We start from the raw sequence: 20,345 nt of genomic DNA, 5'->3' as shown, positions 1-20,345 counted from the left end.
TTCCACAAACCTTAAAAGGAATGGTCTTAAGAGAAATGTCCTGAAATGGAAATGAAAACATGGAGACGCCTACATGTTGTTGGGCGGTTAAGCTAGGCCATTGAATTATGCAACAAAGTAATCATGTATACGACAAGACTCACGTTCTGTTGCTCGTACAGCGTCATCTGCTCGTTCCAGTAAAGGAAATTGTCCCGCTTGGCCTCGATTCGTTTCAGCAAGTTCTGAAACGAGAAAGCAAGGTCTATATGGGTTCCAATCAATTTACATAAAACTACATACCACAAAGTGCAAAATATTCAGCGGACGTACACAAATTTAGCGGACAGAATGTTTAGCATGAAAAACAGTTCGGCTTCTTTGGCGATATTTTTGGCTATGTTGTCCGGCAATGTGGTCCGGCAATGCTGTCCGGCAATGTTGTCCGGCAATGTTGTCCGGAAATGTTGTCCGGAAATGTTGTCCGGAAATGTTGTCCGGCAATGTTGTCCGGCAATTTCCTTTCAGTCTTTGTTTCAAAAAAGGAGAATAAAGTAGGACATTGTACACATACAATCTTTACCAATACCAATTCCATTTCCGCTCATAAAATAATCAACTTTTGTTCGAAAATTTTCTCTTTTAAGGTTAGAGATGTTTATGGAAAACTGATCATTGTTTTAAGCAAGTATCAACCGAATTGCTGCATATCCAAAATAATAACATGAAAATAATATTTTTGCATGATCAAGAAATATGTTAAACTATGAAAATCTTCATCAACTCAACTTTTACAACTCACGAGACTCATTTGACTGGGAATTCCAGTTCTTTAATATGGATTAAATATTCCTAGCTATTCAGGCTGGTGTCCAGTCCTTTCCCCCGGCATCAACTGCGTTGACAGGCCTCAGGGAAACCTCTTCGGCAAATGACCTCGGGGGTAATTAGTTGCTAGCAAGAGTTGCTTAGTGGTATGGTAGGATACGCACAGTTTCTAACATGAATTAAGACCTATAATCTCACAAGTTGGATTTTCTTTGTGCACCGGCCTAGACCTTTACAACATGATGTCTCTCCTGACAATTCTGTGTTTAAGTAATAGTAACTTCTTCGAAAAGGAGATTTGGCAGAATATTCTTATTATTAATATTTATTGACTGCAGCTATATAATAAAGATAGTGCTTCTTTACTTTCGTGGTTTTATAAAGCGCACTTTTTTTACATGCAGTACACTCAATGGGTCACCTTTTGTCTAGATTTGTATCTAAACAGCATTGTAGACCATGATTTTTCCATGCTTTCCTCCTTCGAGCCAATTCAAGATATATGCTTGACTTCAGGCCAAATACTCACCTCGAAAGTAAGGTGGATGAAAGCAAACTTAATATTAATGGGTGCGCCTTTTTTGACTTAAAAACCGTCCCTTTGAGTAGTGAACGTGGTTTAGTTTGGCTTCATGCAAATAATTCTTAGTTATCAGGCTCCCGGAACTGAGAATTCTCCCAGAATGCATCATCTGTAAAAATCCAGTTTTACAGAGAAAAGTATTAGGTTGTGGTTGATAGGAGCTCTAGTCAAAACCATGTTGAATTTGAAAATCCCATGAAAATTCTGATTCTGGCTGCGGGCACCTATATAGTATGGTAATTGGAGATTTCATCCGTCGTTCGTCTCAGTGGTGGGAAAATGACACAGATAACAATCAAGGGAAACCTTATGAGCCGTCCACTCCTGAATTTTGGCCGAACCAGCTGAATACCAAGCCAACTCATTCTATTGGTAAATCTTAATGTGTTTAAATCGAATATTCAAGGATCAAAAACCCATAGAAGACCTTGTACGCAGTGATAACGAGGCAAGCACCAAAAAGAGACTTGGCGAATAAATTTCAGTATGGCATTTGTCCAGCTTCTTATAAGAAGCTTTTATAAGAGATTCGACACTGGGAATGCAAAGCCATCCAACAAGCCTTAATATCGGTTAAAAAAACTTTAATCCCTCTTCCTTTTTCGATTTGCTCCAAGGAAGAAAATCATACCTCTGCCTTTCTTTAGATCATTTGAAAAATACTATCATTTTTAGGCTATTGTTATACAGCAAAATCGTCTAGAAGTGAATTCGTGGCACTATTTTGTACCACCCCGAAATCTTAGAAACTTTGAATCAATCACAAAACATCAAGTATATATAATTTTTGTGTCTCTTAAATTACAAAAGGTGGGCTGGCGCAGCAAAGCAAGGGATAAAACAGAAGCGTACAACAAAGCAAGATTCAAACCCCGTTTTCAATTGTATCGGGTCCAATTAGATGTGTACCCAAACTGGTACGAAATCAGCCTTGCGTCTACCCGAGACCTTGCAGATCCGAACCCATTTGGACCTGCCATCCGTACCTGTTTGAGAAAATTTTCACACGTGGCTTGGCTTGAGCCGAATCCAAAAAAGATCTCGTGTCGTTTAAGACCCTATTTACACGATATTACATAAAGATCCACTCCTGTTTAGATTTTGGATTCTTCTCCAACGCATGTGGTACTTCTCACGCTCAATGGTCAACATTTGACAATGTATAAATCTCATATTCTTCCTTCTTTAGAGTACTGCTCTCATATTAGGGGTGGCGCTCCTAGATTTTCTTTACCTTCTAAAGACAAAATCCAATCAAAAGCCATTCATCTCATCAACAACTCCGATCTTACAAAACTTCTCCACCTCTTCCTCATCGGCGTTTTGCTGATGACCTATCAATCCTTTAACAAATACAACCACGCACATTGCTCTCCGAGATAAGAGGTATTACCCTGCCCCCAATCCCCTGAGCACACCAGAAACTTTCCCGTGCTCACTAATTCCAAGTCTCTGTGCCAACTTTGCGAACTCTGTCCCATAACTCATGTTTCTTTCCCAGCGCTTGTTGACTTACCCTTACTTACCCTTACCTTTGACGAACACTTACCCTCTTCTTGCTTCCTAGATTGCTAAAGAAATAAAGTATACTTTCGTTATGTGGTACCCTGCATAAGTAGGACGCCCGCTATGAAGTACAGATTTTCCCGGTCCCTTGAACTTGCTTACCTTTTTCAAGCATTCGGATAAGTAGGACGCCCGCTAACTAGAACACTTTACGCGGTCCCTTGAATGTCCCACTTAACGAGAGTATCCTGTAGCTCCTCCCCTTCGTCGCCCCCTCCATCAGCTAGTTCCAACTTCCCCTCCATCAAACTAAAAAGCCTGCCCGGATCGTGTCTCGTGCAAACGAGGACTTTATTCGGGATAAAACAACAATGTTTCCCATTCAAAATACAAAGCAATCAACAGCCCAACTTACCTCGGCTTCCTTTACATTTCCGAGGAGACTCTCTATTTCTTCAACGAGGGCTGCTTCATGAGAATCCTCCTAAAACGAAAACAGCAGCGAGGGTTATCTCATAAAAATATCTATAAATATAAACAAGAACTTTTGCAAAAAAATATACCGGTCTTGTGCTTGTGTTTTTCTAACTGGCCTATTTCGATCCACAACTGGGGATATATTTTGCATCTTCTTCATTTCGGGACCTTATTCTGACGTGAATTTATGCTCTGAGGAGTGTCATATGAAAAGCGTTTGGATGTTGTAAAATGTTAGAAAATCTCTGCAAACCAATCCTTATATCGTCTAACATTGGACAAAGTCTAAAACGTTTGAAAATGACATGAAGGAAGAATTCAGATTTCTCAAGTTGTTGAATCTATTTACATCGGAACCTTAAATCTGATGCTTTAAAACATTTGGAAAGACTTCGTTTTTCGTTTTGCTGTATTTCTCTTGTATTAATAAGCCTTATTGAAATGAGTAGTGTTTAATGCTTTATTGTAAACACTTATATTATATTATTGGCCTAGCTATAATTTTGGTTCAAAGAGAAACAAACGTGTGTTTTCACCCACGTACAAGAACAAAGAAGCTATAAAACGTACTAAACAAACTCAACCGAAATTTTAACGGAAACGGAGTTACAATGACAAGCATAAAAAAATATTGTTCTTGGACCAACTGTTCGATTTTGATGCAATCCAGGACTACTCAAATATAAAAAATTTTTTTGAACCGTTCGGCAGAATTAACCAGAAGATGGGGAAGGAACATAACATAAAATGATGACATGGTCTAATGACGATTTTCGTAAAGAAAAACAAGCCGTTACGTTGTAGGAAAACAGAAGAATTCTTGCCAGATTTGTAGAGGTTTCAGGTAAACCAAAATTGTCATCGCATCATGAAAAAATTACCTTTTTTATGCCAGTTTCCTGAGTGATTCTGCTCAAACCACTACAAGCAATCTGCAGAAGAAATATTAGCAGGTTGTTCATATGCTTGCTCTCTTCAAGATTCTTATAAACTTGCGATTCTTTTCAATATGTTCATATGCTTGCTCTTTTCAAGATTCTTATAAACTTGCGATTCTTTTCAATATGTTCATATGCTTGCTCTTTTGAAGATTCTTACAAACGTGCGATTCGTTTCAATATCATTAAGGATTCTCTGCATTAAGCATTATCTTATGTTCACCATTCTGCATTTTTGCCGAATCCATATCATATTTATATTTTCTAATGTTGTGTAATATTTTTATAAGTAAATCGTCATATACCTTTCTCTCTATATTGACAAATAATACTCACACGAAACGTTAATCTTTTAAGCCTAAGTTCACATAATTTCTACTGCTTCAGATTTTGGTTTAGATGGACTTTTTTTCCATATTTTTTACTTATATTAAAAATGAGCCATTATAAGTAATATAAATATTAATTTAAGTATTACAAAACCACTGCAACTGGGAAGATCATTGGAAACTGACAACCGCAACATAGTTGTTTTTGCAAATGCTATCATCATCAAATTTTTTAGCACCAGGTTCCAGAACGTTGAGATTTAATAGATTTCATGTGACTATAAAAAATCTGAATAAAATTTCTGTTGAAATAGTTTGGAATTTGTGATATCGAAATTCTCCAGAATGCAATGAAAATTGTCTTGTTGGCAAAAAGCAAATGATACTTATATACAAAACAGAACTTAAGACGTTATCATCAACATTTTGCTAGTAAATTCTTTGTGATAGTCTATAAAAAATTTCTGCAAGAAAAAATCATTTTCCTGTAATTTTTTGTGGTCAATAGGCATACGGTTACAAGGAAAATAACCTACTGCCAGGCTCCATGTCTCTTATAAAGGGCAAATGAATAGTCTTTCATGGTAAGAAAGACTTACTATGAATTGTCATAAACTGAGCATAGGAGATTTTAAATGCAATCTATCTGTCGGCAAATTTGAGCTGTTCTGACACAGCGATCCTAGGTAGTGTGCAAATAGACAAAATGCTACAGGAAAGAGCAATGCTTTGGTGACAACATGTAGCAGCTGATCGTCATGAAAAACGAGATCTGAGCTTAAATTAACTTGAAAATTACATTGAAAGCAAATTCAATAAACAGTCGGAATAGAGTATCAAGGGAAAACATGGATATAATTTGATATAAAGCAGCCGTCTTATTAAGCTGTATTAAGCTTAAAACCAGTTCTTCTTCTGTTTAAAAAACAAAAAATTATGTGCTCACGAAATAGACATGCATTTGTGGCAAAAGACTTGTTTTGCCGTCAAATAGGAAATTTAAGGTCACATTTAAATTTGACAAACATTTAAATCTCAGTCATATGTGAGATGTAGCTTCGTTAAAGGCAAATAACTTTCTTTCAAAGAAAAAAAGTTCGCTGGATTTTTTTTATAAAGAAAAAACGAAATGCATCACTTCATAAAAAGCAATGGACCAAGCACTGCATCTTGTCAAACCCCAGACGTTACAAAACACTTTATTTACGCTGTCTTTCTATACATATAGCTTTGGAAGGTTATCACCAGTATTGATGAGAACTTGATAGCCATGATTGGTCATTGCCATTATTGGCTGATTACTTTCAGCAAGCTTGATTGATTAGCATGATTGGCTGTGACCATAGATTGATAACGATGACTATGATTGGTTGATTACATTAAGCAAGCTTGATTGGTTAGCACGATTGGCTGTGACCATAGATGGATAACCATGACTATGATTGGTTGATTACGTTGAGCAAGCTTGATTGGTTAGCACGATTGGCTGTGATCATAGATTGATAACCATGACTATGATTGGTTGATTACGTTGAGCAAGCTTGATTGGTTAGCACGATTGGCTTTGATCATAGATTGATAACCATAATTGGTTGATTACCATGGTCGTGATTGGCTGATTGGTGATGATCACCGTTGTGATTATCACGATCAATAACGATCAAGCGATCTCTGATGAACAATGTAGGTTCATATTCTCCTTGAGAATATGGGCTATCAGATTAATCGTTGAGAATTATAAAATTCAAGACATGCAACAAAGTGAAACAGAATTCAACCTTTAAATATGTTTCGTTGATTTCCCCATCGCTTAGGTCACTGAATCGACGACTCACGCCATCTAAAAAGAAAGAATAAATAGATTAAAGATTCAGATTAGTCGTATAGATTAAGTAGCTTATTAAACTAAATTAGACTAAAGACTTGTATTATATGATGTAATAAATGAAGCCAAATACAATAAGACCTATTTTTCATATTATTACATTTGATGTCATTAATTAAGCTGCAGTTTGAAGGGTTCCAGAACGATCAAATTCATGACATTGCTATAAGTGCAGAGGATATAAGTAGTAAACCATATATCGCCTTCACTTCATTTACAAATTACAAGTTGATGAAAAGATTGTCTTATAGGTCAATCTTCCTTATTGTCTTAGTCTTAAATACTGACTTAACAAAAATTACAAATAACACTGGACCGCAAACCTGGATATATGCTTTCATTCTTCAATAATATCAGGTCAAAATTAGACTGCGCTAGTTTAAGTCACTACTTAAATTAAGCTAGATTCAATTAAAACATTTTCTTTAAAAGCAGCTTGATTAAGTCTACGAAAAAAATTCAGTGTAATAAGGTTTTTGCACAAAAATAAGAGGCATCATTGAAGAATCTGCATAGTTTAATTATTTTCAATCCTGTTCAATTGTTCAATAAACACAATCCGAAGAGACTTTTTAAATTTCGACAAGTTATCAATTAAATCGGAAACTTTCTTCATCCTATCGTACTTTGTTTTGACATGTGAGAAAAGACCTTGTTCAACAAGAAAGAATTCACAAAAACTTATTTTAAACAGGCTTATAGGCATTCGTTATATTTAAATTTCTATTATCTTTTAAACTTTCATTTCAGCTCATTTTCATTTTTTCCGGGAGTTCGTCAGTCAAGAAAGACGGCTAGTTGAAATACAAAGCTCAATAATTATTGTGATCATTTTCTAAAATGATAGTCTGATTGTAAAGGAGTCGGCGAGACGGGAAAAGTCTCAAAAGTATGCTTTACGTTCAAAGTTCGCTTCATTTTTCAGTCACGGTGGCCCATTTATGAAGAGGGACTGTTTTCCAAGGGCCGTGATACAGTGTCACAGGCTACTTTCACCTTAGGTGTTAAATTAACAATAAGAAATAAAATTAGGATATCAATTATCTAAAGATTGAAAATTTGAAGGACTTCTGGCCAAAGCTTCTTTTATTTTCTATCTAGAGGCATTTGAAGATCTTTTCAAGTGTTCTACCATACAAATATGCAGGTTTTTTAAACATTTTTTCATGCATGCGAACACAGACGAGTTTTACGTTACATCAGTAGTTCATTTTGTATGTGTACGCCCATATTTGGCCATCCAAGCTCTTGGATAAGAAAAGAGCGATCAGGATTTCCCTTTGTCACGATGTGTGCAGCCCTGCCTAATAACCAGAACTCCACGATTCGGTGACCCTTACTCAGATTGGACTCAACATGGAAGCGGCACATTTCTTCAAAGGCTTTGCTCTTCACATTATAAATTTTAATATGATATTTGAGCTAATATCCCATCTAACCTAATTGCCAAGTTGGATCCCAAGGAAATATTTATCAGTTAAGCTTTTCGTCTGACACACAAACATAGTATATAAAGTCAGAAAAATGATTAAAAATTCTAAACCAGGAATATTTACAATAGGAACTTAGCAGGAAACTGTTACAGCCACGTGCTTCAGGTTTTAATCGACCTAACTGCATCAACAACTGGGCATGTATATTTTCTGTCTTAGAATTTTTCATCATTATTAAATTTTGACGTTTGACTAAGACGTTTCATCACCTGGAGAGTTTCACACAAAAAGCTTAAGTATGTTTTAGAATCCTTGCTTCTTTCAAACCAATTTTTGGATATGTTGATCTGAGCCAATTATTGAAGACCACGTTTTAGGTACAGTGAGATAAACTTCTTCTTTGAATTCAGGCACACTGTTGTTAACGTTTAGAATTAACGTTTGTTTCATATTGTAAATAAAAAAAAATCTCATTATTCAAGTTAGTAAGGTAAATTATTCCAATATACTTGAAATAGTAGTGGTGCTAGACAGAAGCCATGCAGGACGCCACTATTAATACTGTTGATACCAGAGGAAACACCATTGTCTATATAAGCAGGGAGCCATAAAACGTCAAGTAATCGATTGACCAAAGTTCAAAATGTTGATCTCATTGTAAAACTCTGTGAAAACTGAAGCTCATGGTTGACTTTTAGCTCCTCTTTTAGCCAAAACTGCAATGTTCGAGAGTAGAGAAGAAACAACTTCACAGTACGACTCCGCAGCATGGCTCACTACAACTGCTTTTTTGCTACTATAGTAAACACCGGTGAAAGTCACACAAAGCTGCATGAATGAAATTTGTGACTTTAAACGGGGTGTCGCAGTAAATAGAGTTAAAATAAACAGTTTTGAGCATTTGAGCCCAAATTTTAGGCGTCTTTTACCGGTACTTTAAGAGGAGAATATATAAGCGGGGTCGCTTGTAAAATGAATAGATAAAATAGAACTAACCACCTTGCACACTTTTTCTCTCCATTCGCTCTTTGAAGTGGCAAGCTAGATTCTCCAAGTTCGTCATCAAAATAGTAATGTAACTCTAAAAAGTATACGAGAAATGTTATGAGTATTCTTTGAAAAGCTGACAGTACTATAAATTCAAGAATATTGGAGGTTTTTGTCAAAACGGTGGTTGGGTTTCAAAGAAGGCATACTCTGTTATAAAGGACGTTCTCTTACAATGAGGTTCACTTGCAAAGGAGACTATTTTGCAAAGGATACTATTTGCAAAAGAGGCTCTTTTGCAAAAGGGGCTTTTTTTGCAAAGGAGGCTCTTTTTTGTCAAAGGACGCATTTTTCCAAAGGAGGCTATTTTGCAAAGGAGGTTCTAATTTACAGGGCTGCATTACCTCTCAAATAATAAGCAATCTCTTTAAAATATTCACAAAAATTTATATCTTACATAACCGTCCTAGGATATAAACAACAGATGTTCAATCCCAATCGAGCATCAAAGATTTGTGCGAAAAATATTTTGAAAATGAGGGCGTTGTTTAGACTGGGCTCCCAGAATGCATATCTTATATAGGTGAACTCTTTTTAATCAAAAGAACGCCATTCTATTTCGTGCACACAAGACCAAATTCTGGTGTAAATAACATCCACAAGGTTGAAATTCTCAATAAAAAATTGTTGCTACTGGCACTCACAAATGCTCTGAATAAAAGACTGTTTTCTTCTGGGTGATTCGACTTCGGTTTCCGATTTGGTGTTGCCAAACGCGAGCCTTTATCGGCATATCGTTTTCTCATACTGTCAAGATCCTAAACAACAGTATCTTTGTTAAAGCAAGTCAGATTCAAAAAAACTTTATCAACAAAAACTTTCGTACTTAAAAATAACCAAAAACAAACATTTCTATTTTAAAACTCTTCTACTGATTTGCATATTAAAGGATGATACTTTTGTTTTAAAAAAAACAGGCAAGGATTGAAATAGTTTACATCGTTGACGGGATTTTATTGTTTTATCCTAAAGATCCCTAGAAAATATTTTGTTATGCTGAAATCTCGTGCATTTTTTTAAGAGTGGATTGTCATTCGTAAAACCCTCTAGATTTATATGTAGAAATTCTAGAAAAAACTTCATATTTGGTAACATGACAAAAATTCTGGTCAAGAAGTCAACAACAAACAGTTTGTGTCAATTAATAAATCATATGTCACTCAGAAAAACGAATGTTTAACGAGAACCAAATTCTTGCACGTACCTTTTTCGTGAGAAAATCTCTGACAAAATCGTGTGATTTGAGGACCTTAAAAGAAAAAAAATCTATAAGAAGATTCCTTCTCTGATTTTAAATTGGTAAGTCGTTAAATAATGCATAAAATAGTTTTAAAGAGATGCTCTTAAGAGAGTTCTGTCCATTTTCTCAGGTTTAAATGGATACTTCAAGAAAATCGAATCCTCAAAGACGTCAAAAAAGGACTATTTTTGCAAAACTCTAAATCCAAAATTTTGATTATTCTGAAAATTCAAAAATGCTTTAGAGAACAACGAAGTCACAAAAACTTGCAAGCTTTGAAAGTTATTAAAGATTTCTGACATGTTAAAACCAATGTTTCTAGGAATCTTCAATTTATGTCAACTTTGAAATGAAAAAACATTTCGCCTGAGATCTCACATTTTATCGTGAAAGTATTTTTATTGCAAAATAGGTTTAATCACCTTATGATTAGTAAGCCGTCCTAAAAACCTCTGTATTTCTCTGAAGTTTCCTAAAAATGAGCGTATTGAGATTATAACCGTGGAGAACCCTCATATTTTAGGCACACAAAGAAAACCATTGTTCAGCACCTTGTTATACGTACTGATCTACATCCATCGCGTAATTTAAAAAAATATATAATTTCTTCATTTAGAACCCTTTGGCATTAGTGGAAAGTATTTATAACAATGTTACAAGAACTATTTTCAGTCTACCAAGACGGAAATTAGAGAAAACTGAACAGAAACATTTTCTAAATTTCTAAATTTGTTTGGCGACGATGGAGTAAGCAAGAAGAAAATTTTTCTACATAATTGTCGATAACAAAAGGGCAGATGCCTATCAGAACAAATATAAACTTCGTGGATCTGAAAAAAGACCAAAATGTTGATACATAAAATGTCTGCTCTTTCAGCCATCAACTACACCACCCCCCCCCCCCCCAAAAAAGATTCGTGCATAGAAATATTTCAAACACAGGTTCGCATGGGCTTACGTTGTTACAAACCACAGAGCAACAAAATAAGGAATAATAAGAGGATGTGCCTCAGGGAAATGTTCTTAGTCCCCAGGGACTGATGAAATTTATTCTTCAATTAAATTGCCAAACAAGTTAACAATAAATTTTCGCTGAACAATGGTATTTCAGCCATATATGTCAAAGGTTCTTTGGACTATAGGCCGAGATTGAAACCGTCAAACTCAGGACATTTTTGAAGTGTTCGGAGATTAATGTGTCCCTAGTCTTTCATTTATGGAATGACTTAACGAGTTACTTCACAATCAATTTGGCAGGCCTTATAAGCAGATACAAAAATAGTTTTTACGACAGTTCTCAGAAAAAATAGCGCTTAAAATCTGCAGTCAACAACAGAATAGATAAGCCGGGATGGTTGGTGAAATGTTGCAGATAAGATAAACGCTGGTTTTAAAATGAATTCTGTTTCTCAGAGGCTTAACAATGGGAGCATAAGTTTTATAAATAAAGAAGCTAATAAGGCAAATAATAAGTCCAGAAAATGCTGAAAAATAAGTCCAGAATAGGGAGTGATAATGCTGAAAACTAAAGTAAATCAGGGGTAAATGTGGCAATACATACCGCTTGCAGAATCATGCAGCCTTATGCTAGGTACGATTCGACTGGCGCAGATAACCTGAAGAATACAATTTTGAGGAAAATAAAAAGATGTTCCTAACGAGTTGTTCGAAAAAGTAGTAAGAAGTTTATCTTTCTAGCTATAAGCAAATTAAAACCCAACTCCTTGGTAGCTAAATAGATACATTATTAAACTTAATTTTAGCTTTAAATATATATAAATCAAGTAATGACGGTATTTAGTATTAATATAGCTGGAGACAACATTCAACAATTAGCGATCCTTTATTTCATTCTCAATTTATCTTTTTACATATGGTAACCTTCAGTTAAAGACTAGCTTAAGGGGGGCCATTCTAAACTACACAAAAACAGGAATTAAAATACAATTATGAACTAAACTACATATAAAATAATTGCAATAGCAACGAATAAGAACAAATAAGAACAAAACTTTACTAAGAAAAATTTTGAGAAAATATGACCTACCCCTAGCTAATGCAATTTTTTCTTAATTTTTAGGAGAAACATGTGGACCATGTTCTGACAAAAGTGGGGTGTCATAACCCCCCCCCCCCCCAAAACCACCCCTTGGCACCGCCACTGACCTTAATAGATTTGTGCAATGTCAATTAGCCTCTTCTGTCAGCAATTTGGTCGGCAGTTATGTAAGATTTGTCTTTAAAACTAGGAAGATCGCGAAATTTCTTTTATAGTAATTTATTTCTTGTATGGTTATTCGATATATCGTATCCGACTTTTCTTTAGCGAAATCTTTCGCACAATTCAAACTACAGAGGATAAGAAACTTATTAAGGAAATTGGTGTGGTCATCAAAATGTTCTGTAACATATTCTGAAAATTCAGGAAAAGGTTTCAGGGTATCTTGGTGAAATTTAGCGAATAATTTTGTGGCCTCTAGCAAACCTTACTTGTGCATTAATATACCTACTTGCAGTATTCCTCGGAACCAAACAAAATCTTCTATCGATCGATTGACTTTGAAAAGATGTCCGTCGTAACTCTTTAGCGTCGTCTAGAACGGAAAACAAATATTGAATTTCTTCTTGGAACGGCAGTTATTTCTCTAATACAAGCGCTTGATGAAGCTAACAGTGGCGTGGATAGGAAAATTCATAGGAGGGGCGAGAACTTAGACTTTCTGACAAAAATCTAATAAGCGTTCTTATTTTTTCATAAAATTTGAACGGAACATTACGACATCAGAACAAAAGGAAAAATCTTTTGATATATTCAGGTAATCTTATGTTCACTTAGCTCTAAAACCTTCCCTATCAAAACATAACAATAGACAAAAAATAGACAACAATGTTGAATTTCCGACAAGACCGGAAGTTTTCCGACAAAGTAGCAGTTTAACAGTACAGGGAGGGAGTTTCGCCCTCTCTGAACCCCCTCTTCCTACAAAGGGCAACGGCAAAAGGAAAGCCAAAACTGATATGTTTTCGAAAAATGTTCAAATCGCTGCATAAAGCGCCAATAAAACAATATACTGATTGCATTCCAAAAATATCTATCTTGGCAAAACAAATTTATAATAAAACAAATCTTTAACAAATTATCACAAATTTTTCTTCTTGTAAAGCAAGGCACGACATGTGTTCCTAGAAATGCGATGACGCCATAAACCATTTTAGACTTTTTCGAATTCGAACCTCATAGACTAAAAGAGCATCGTGGAATTCAACTATATGTGCGAAAACAGCTGAATTTGTTACAAATTGGCTGAGATCTAGCCATATGAGCACAAGCTCTTTCGTCATCAAATCACGGTAATTTGGTCTCTGCTCATAACTTTATGAACCAAGCCAAAATAACAATACTCCTTTAGCAAACTTCGAATCTTTTCCTAGCCATATTTCATCCAATATTTGTGATTTAATTAAAGTTATCTTATGGCTTTTGCTTAGGCTATGAGGTCAAAAGACAATTTCTAAAAATACACTTTCTTTAATGACGTCACACTTCAAAACGGCAATTGCACACAAAACCTTGAGAGGGAATACATGGCGGGGGGGGGGGGGTGTTTGATGGTGGACGAGCAAGCGAGCTTCGGAAGAAAATTTACAATAAAAAACGATGACCTGTGCTAATGTCAAATGACGTAATCACTCAGTTGCACTTTAAGTGTCTAATGCGTACGTTTTGCATACTCATCTTTTGCACATGTTCATATATACAATGTCACCGAACTAACCTTACAGATTCAAACTGCTAAACGCCTCGTGTTTTTCGTAAAAATTGTTTGCTAATGGACCAAGTTTGGGAAATGGCGTGGTTTGAGCATGGCATTAAAATTGTCTTTGCTTTTCCGAAAACAATAAATTCTTAATGCAAAATGGTTCTACTCTCACTAACCAATCAGTAATCGCTGATTATGTATCAAGGTTGTCTCCACCAGTGATCATTTTTATAAAATGCAGAATTAGCTCAACCAAAAGTCCGCTAAAAAATTTAGATGGCAGTGAAAAATGCAGAGGTTTTTCAAAGTAAAAATGTTCTGCTTCAAGAAAAAAGCAATTGAAGAGGTAAACAATACCTTGAGATAATTTTGAAAATGGTTATGAGTTTTTAATGTTGAAAAAAATGTGTTTATGGTTGCGTGTGTCTTTATAAAGAATGATTAAGAAAATAAGATTATTAAATTATAACTAGAAAGGGAGCAATCCAGCAAAATTGGTCAAGAAAAATCAAGAGCGAGCAAACTTGATTTAAGCGAAAGGTTTGTTTTTAAAAAGTGCTTTAATCAGCGCAAAGACGTCAAACAGGATTGAGCAACGACACACAGTTAGGCAGATGGAATAAGGTTTGACCGTTGCAATAATTTTTTGCGAGCTTTTCTGGGTCTTAATCAATTGCTCGTTTTCACAACCTGTTTTATCCAATTCAAAATTCATCGAAACAAGACCCTGTCCAAGAGATTTAAGTTCACATTAAGAGAACCATATGGATTTCATGGGTTGGGCTTTAATCTGACATTGTTCCTACGCACTATGCAAATAGCAAATCAACCAACAAGTTAGATCACTTGATTGCCATGCAAAAGATGGCAGGTTCACTTCAAAAGGAATCGCAGTACTGACAACTCTAAGCCTCAAGAAACCTCTCGAAAACTGTTTTGTAAAGATGCTTTGGAAATGATCCTTTTTAACGATTAGATAACTAAGTTAATGCCTGATTAATTATCATAAATAGAAAGCAAAGATCCCAGTGACCTATCAGGTGTCCAAACAGAAAAATCCTAGCGTAGGGGCTAGAGAAAATATTTCACTAAGATAAATTGATGCACCACATACGTAACAAAACACACCCTTGGCTGTTTGAGCACCTTGACCACCCCTCAGGAGCAATGGTGGACTTTTTGTGGGCTAATGGGGGCTCAAAAATTATTAAAAATTATTAAGTATAATGAAAACGGGGCGGGACGGGGGATGAGAACTTATCCCTGAGTTCCATTTCTGAAACCTTAGAAACAAAGTCCATCCAATAAATAAATTTTCCAACAGCTATCCATGCACTGTGAGAAACTATTAGTTTTGCAATTGTAATTTGACAATCGATTGCAGACAAACTTAATAATCCATAGTACAACATAAAAAAGAAAATCGTACAAAATAAGAGAGTGATCGACTTAAATTCACTTCTATATATGATTTCGTTACCACAGAAAAGCTTAGTTTGAACGTGCTCTAAAACCATCTTGAAACAAACAAACTTAGTAATAACTGAGCTAGTAAATGAATCTTGCTTCACATGTAAAGAAATAGATGTTGACTTTATATTCTCCAGCACAAACGAGGCGGCATTATTAATGCCTGTATATTTTTAATACCTTTGTTATTACTTTAACCAGCTGCTCCGTATTTGATGCTTCGGTTACCTGGGTGACATCCACTACCAACATGTTGGGTAAACTTGGGCTAAAACGAAAGTGGGGCTCGTTGATTAGTTAGACAAAGGTGAATTCTTTTGTAGTGACACTACATAGGCCTGTTTATCATATCTTTTCCTGTCTCTCGTTCATCCCTTTAAATTCTAACACCACTGGAAGTAGCATAAGACAAACGATGGCCAGGGTATTCCATCTATGTTAAAACACTTGGGGAAAACCTTTATTCAGTAAAAATACTTTGTACTTAAACATTTATTCAGTAAAAATACTTTGTACTTAAACATTTATTCAGTAAAAATACTTTGTACTTAAACCTTTATTCAGTAAAAATGTTTGTTCTTAAACATTTATTCAGTAAGAATACTTTCTGGAATGGAGTTCTTAGAATTTTGACCACAGGCCCACCCCAGAAAATCGTTACAACGACTAGGTATCGGTTAAAAGGACAGTCTAACAGTACCAAAAGTCTCTTTCTTTATCTTTTTCTTAAAATCTCTTAATACACAAATCACCTCTCATCAAATGAAAGCGAGAACAAACTCTTAAAATTGACACAATGATAAAAATTAAGATCCACAGTTTCACAAATCTATCACTCTTGCTCTTTAAGTTGTATTTTTAAAACCTTTGAGTTTAAAAGAACAGTGCTCTTCAAGGACTGGCAAAAACAAGATTAGATACCTTAAAACTGAGCAGCTTGCCAACTCTGTTAAAATTTTGAATCATATAAATACTGTTGGAAAAGGGGACTGACTAGACAAACAAAACCAACTAAGCACCAGGAATTTTGCTTTCGAATATCTCCATTCGCTATAATTTTTATAATCATTATTATTATTATTTGAAAAATGAAGAACACGACTTCAATGAAAACAAAGGTTCCAAGAAATTTCAAACAGATACAGGGCCTAATAAATTACATAACAGTCGTGTTCTTCATTAACTGATGACTTACATGGCATTTTTGTTGGCAGCTGCAGAAGAGCAGATTTTGGAATGAACTTCCAATTCAGTTAAACTGCAAAAAATAATCGGGAAATTTAAGTTTTAAAGTAGCAGTAGCAAACTCTATCATTAAAAAGTAAAAGAACTAAATTTAAATTAAATTTGCACCTGAGAAATGTAATTTTGAGATCAACAAATGCTAACTTCTGGTTTCAAAACAAAAATAAAATTAACAGTGAAAACATCAATTTTTCGATTTTTTCACATTAAAGAAGCCGAACTTTCGAGGCACACAATGATATCAAATTTGAAACAAACAGAAATTTTGAAAATGGAGAAAATCACATGTAACGAATGTTTCCATAATTTCTTTATGAGAACTTTTAGTTGAAGCCTGAAAATCTCTTGACCTGTAGTGTTAAGCCAATTATCGTTGCTTTGCGGTTGTGGTCGCATGTCTCATTTACAATATCGCATGGCACATCCATTTATCCCATGCACGGCCGTATTTGTTTAAACAGGCTTATAAGCTTCAAGTGTCTCGACCCGGATTACACTGTGGTTTACGAGTGTGCCTTGCAAGCGCGATCAGTAAAATCCCGTTTTCTCCGGACTCACAAAACCTCTACATACAGGTACAAAAAAGCTATTTTGTACCCAAGTAATTAATCGAATGGCTCAAAAATTTGCACACGGCCAGGACAGATGTCGGGTAAGCAAAGTGTGTCTCTAAATCCCTGTGTTTACTCTGATCTGTCTTTTATAGCCAAATACAGCTATGAGAGGGAAAAAAATTGTTTGCCAATTTTTGACAGGGTACAGTTTCAAGGGGAGGAGGAATTTGAAAAATCTGAGACACACTTTGATAGATTAGGATCTGCGCTTTCTGCTGATATAAGTCATATTTTGATATCTCAAAGGCAAGGGTACAAAATAGCTTTTGAAGGTGGTACACGCATTTAAGCAATAAATTTGCCTGGAAAGTATCATTTTACAATATTTGCCAATTATTTTGATTTGGTTGGAATCGCCACATTCTTGTGCATCGAATGATGTATAGCTTAATCTGATTCCATAAATAGTTTGGCTTTTAGGGAGAGAAAACCAAATATCGTGTCAAAGACTAAGGAACAATTTTCTGACGCTTTTCGCTGGCCATTTAAATTTCCTATCGTTATAACTACAAACAAAAGATCTATCGTTAAGTATCCAATCGGCTAATTCTCAATGTTCTATCCATCATAAACGCGTTTCAAAGCCTATTGTTAACTCTAAACGGTTAACTGACTTGACATAATGCCTTTAAAGACTCATTGCTAACAATGAGCCATTGCGCTACGCAAGCATCCCATAATGCATTTTCAGACAGTCTGAAATCAATTATGGTTAATCCGTAGAAGTTTACTGCCATTGTTTGGATTGTCGCCTGGATAATTTGCCACCCTCGCAAAGGCTCATTGTTATAAATGAGTCTTTAAAGGCAAAACTCCAGCCTAATGTTATTTGTGCTTTACCTCATTGTAATAACCTCATTGTGCTTTTTAGAGGTTAAAATTAGTGCACGTTTATCTGGAGTTTGGAGAAAGGCAGAACCGAACAGTATCAATAGCAGGGAGCATGAACCAAGAAGGGTGTCCTATAATTCTTTGAAAGTGAATGACCTTTGCTGAAAATTGAGATCATCGAGAGTTTCATGTTGTAATCAAAGTAGATCTGATTATTAACGAACAAAATTGTGTTGTTACAAATCATGAACACTTCTCTTTGATTAATTTTCACCACAGTGTATAAGCGCATGCCTGAATAGAGGTAAACTGTGAATAATTTTTAGCATCGTTGTATAAGAAATCGGCCCATGTACTTAAAGAAATTCTAACTTGCAACGCTGGGGTTAGAGAAAGGAACAAGCAGCACAATATACTGTTGTCTAGAAAATTCTTTGTTTATGGCTATCAAATTCTATTTATGCTAGCAGGTTGCTAAATTCTAGATGCACCACAGGTACATTGTCAAAGTAAATGGTTTACTGATGAAAGGGGCAAAGTTCATTCAACAGAAATTAACTTTATCTTTAAAAAAACGTCAACTGGACTAAGATATAATCTGGCTATAGGCTAGTTTAATCAAAGCTTTTAGCCAGCATGCAGAAAAATATATGATGATTTATTGTGAGCATCAATTATTATCAATTTACTTAATTTTGAAATGAATTAAAGACATACTTGATTTTTCGCGAGCAAAGTGTACAAGAAAGCTGTATTTCTTCCTCCAATATATCTTCTTGCTACAACAGAAAGCAAGTCATAAAGTTCAATGTCACCTACACTCTCTCTTAACAGCTAACCACATGTGAAAATCAATTATACCCAGTGAACTATCACTACACAGATTTTGCTCTTTAAAATCTTTTTAAAAAATCTTGGTAGTCAAAACAAGTGTAAACGTAACCAAACTTTTGTATAATAATTGATTCGAGAAAGATAATTGAGGATTTGATGCCCCAAGTATATGCATAGTTAGTCAATTTCTTTCCGAAATGTCATTTTGAATTTTCTTACCTTTTCTAGTGGTTTTTCTAGCATCTTCAAGAAAACATCAACATCAGGATCTGAACAGTCACTTCTGGCAGTCCCTGACTAAATAAGACAGAGAAAAGTCAATAAAATTTAAACTGGTTATTATCAGTTGGTTTGAACCTGGGGCAGATAAGAGAAAAAGATGTGGACATAACTGCAAAATGATTAACTCTACTGTCAGAAACGGGGTGACTGCCTGTGTTAAAATGACACTGGGCAGATAGTAAGATTGAGTATTTTTTGCTATCCTATATAAGAGTTTACAACAAGGAATTACCGACTAACAAACTTCTAAACAACCCTACTAAGACAATACCAGGAGGAGCAAAATATCATGACTATCCCCAAGTGGCGTCATGTGGACATTCTCCCTGGGGGGGTGTAAGAGACCCAAAACCATATTTTACTGACAGAAATTCTTTTATTACATTGATATTTTGTTATAAACTTAATTCTACCGACGAGTTCTCTGAAAGTTGGGGGGTGCACACCCCCAAATGCTATGCCCCTGCTACCCCCTGGCTTTTAACCTGGGTATTTCCAGGAGAGTAACTGATAATTGATTATAGCCACTGCTTCCCAAATATTTATTAACTCAAAGAAAATTCCATCAGCAGCTAGCTAAACACATTTCATGGTGGCAAGTTGTGTTCTATATGTCCCCTGCTATAGGACTTGAGGTGGGAGTTACCTTGGTTCATGTGAGCCTTAGAGACAATAACTTAATGTTTTGAGGTAAGAAATGTACATGACAGACAAGTGCTGAATAGTTGGTATGTTAGTACAGACCTTTACATGCATGTTCTTATCAGTGCAGCAAGGAAATATGCATTTATAAGACAGTGAAACTAGACATTGTACCTATTATATTAAATGCAATACAGTTGAGACATAAATTTGGAAATCATACCCTAGCCCTTAATGGTCTTGGTGATTTCCACATTCTTGGTGAGACTGGTCTTGGTGATGCTGGGATGCTGAGAGAAAGTGAGACCTGCTCTTCTCCTCCATTCCAGCTTAAACTATCCAACAAGCTAAAAATCAAAATCTAGGCCAATCAAATTAGGAAATCTTAGATATTGTGGCAAACTGAGTTTCCAAGCACATA

General features: G+C 35.4%; 1 protein-coding gene across 4 annotated transcripts in view; it reads right to left on the bottom strand.

Annotated features, from left to right (window-relative positions):
- Positions 1 to 20,345, bottom strand: part of LOC135682911 (uncharacterized) — a 55,575-nt gene that overhangs the window by 32,230 nt on the left and 3,000 nt on the right. For 3 of the 4 annotated variants that reach the window (XM_089113304.1, XM_089113302.1, XM_065198004.2), the window contains exons 3-17: positions 20,148 to 20,271; positions 19,220 to 19,297; positions 18,884 to 18,945; positions 16,672 to 16,734; positions 15,657 to 15,744; positions 12,756 to 12,839; positions 11,807 to 11,861; positions 10,668 to 10,717; positions 10,210 to 10,254; positions 9,650 to 9,763; positions 8,955 to 9,039; positions 6,419 to 6,480; positions 4,255 to 4,305; positions 3,312 to 3,380; positions 144 to 224 (exon numbers count right to left, since the gene is read on the bottom strand). In XM_089113304.1, coding sequence (XP_088969430.1) covers positions 144 to 224; positions 3,312 to 3,380; positions 4,255 to 4,305; positions 6,419 to 6,480; positions 8,955 to 9,039; positions 9,650 to 9,763; positions 10,210 to 10,254; positions 10,668 to 10,717; positions 11,807 to 11,861; positions 12,756 to 12,839; positions 15,657 to 15,744; positions 16,672 to 16,734; positions 18,884 to 18,945; positions 19,220 to 19,297; positions 20,148 to 20,271 — 1,111 coding nt within the window. The remainder of the gene's footprint in view (positions 1 to 143; positions 225 to 3,311; positions 3,381 to 4,254; positions 4,306 to 6,418; positions 6,481 to 8,954; positions 9,040 to 9,649; positions 9,764 to 10,209; positions 10,255 to 10,667; positions 10,718 to 11,806; positions 11,862 to 12,755; positions 12,840 to 15,656; positions 15,745 to 16,671; positions 16,735 to 18,883; positions 18,946 to 19,219; positions 19,298 to 20,147; positions 20,272 to 20,345) is intronic. The other variant, XM_089113303.1, reaches the window with a different exon arrangement.

The sequence above is a fragment of the Rhopilema esculentum genome, chromosome 16, assembly GCF_057945365.1.
Source record: "Rhopilema esculentum isolate cy_ngs chromosome 16, ASM5794536v1, whole genome shotgun sequence".
Taxonomy (NCBI): domain Eukaryota; kingdom Metazoa; phylum Cnidaria; class Scyphozoa; order Rhizostomeae; family Rhizostomatidae; genus Rhopilema; species Rhopilema esculentum.
Note: the sequence above shows the minus strand (reverse complement) of the source record. Positions and strands in the feature narration are given on the sequence as shown.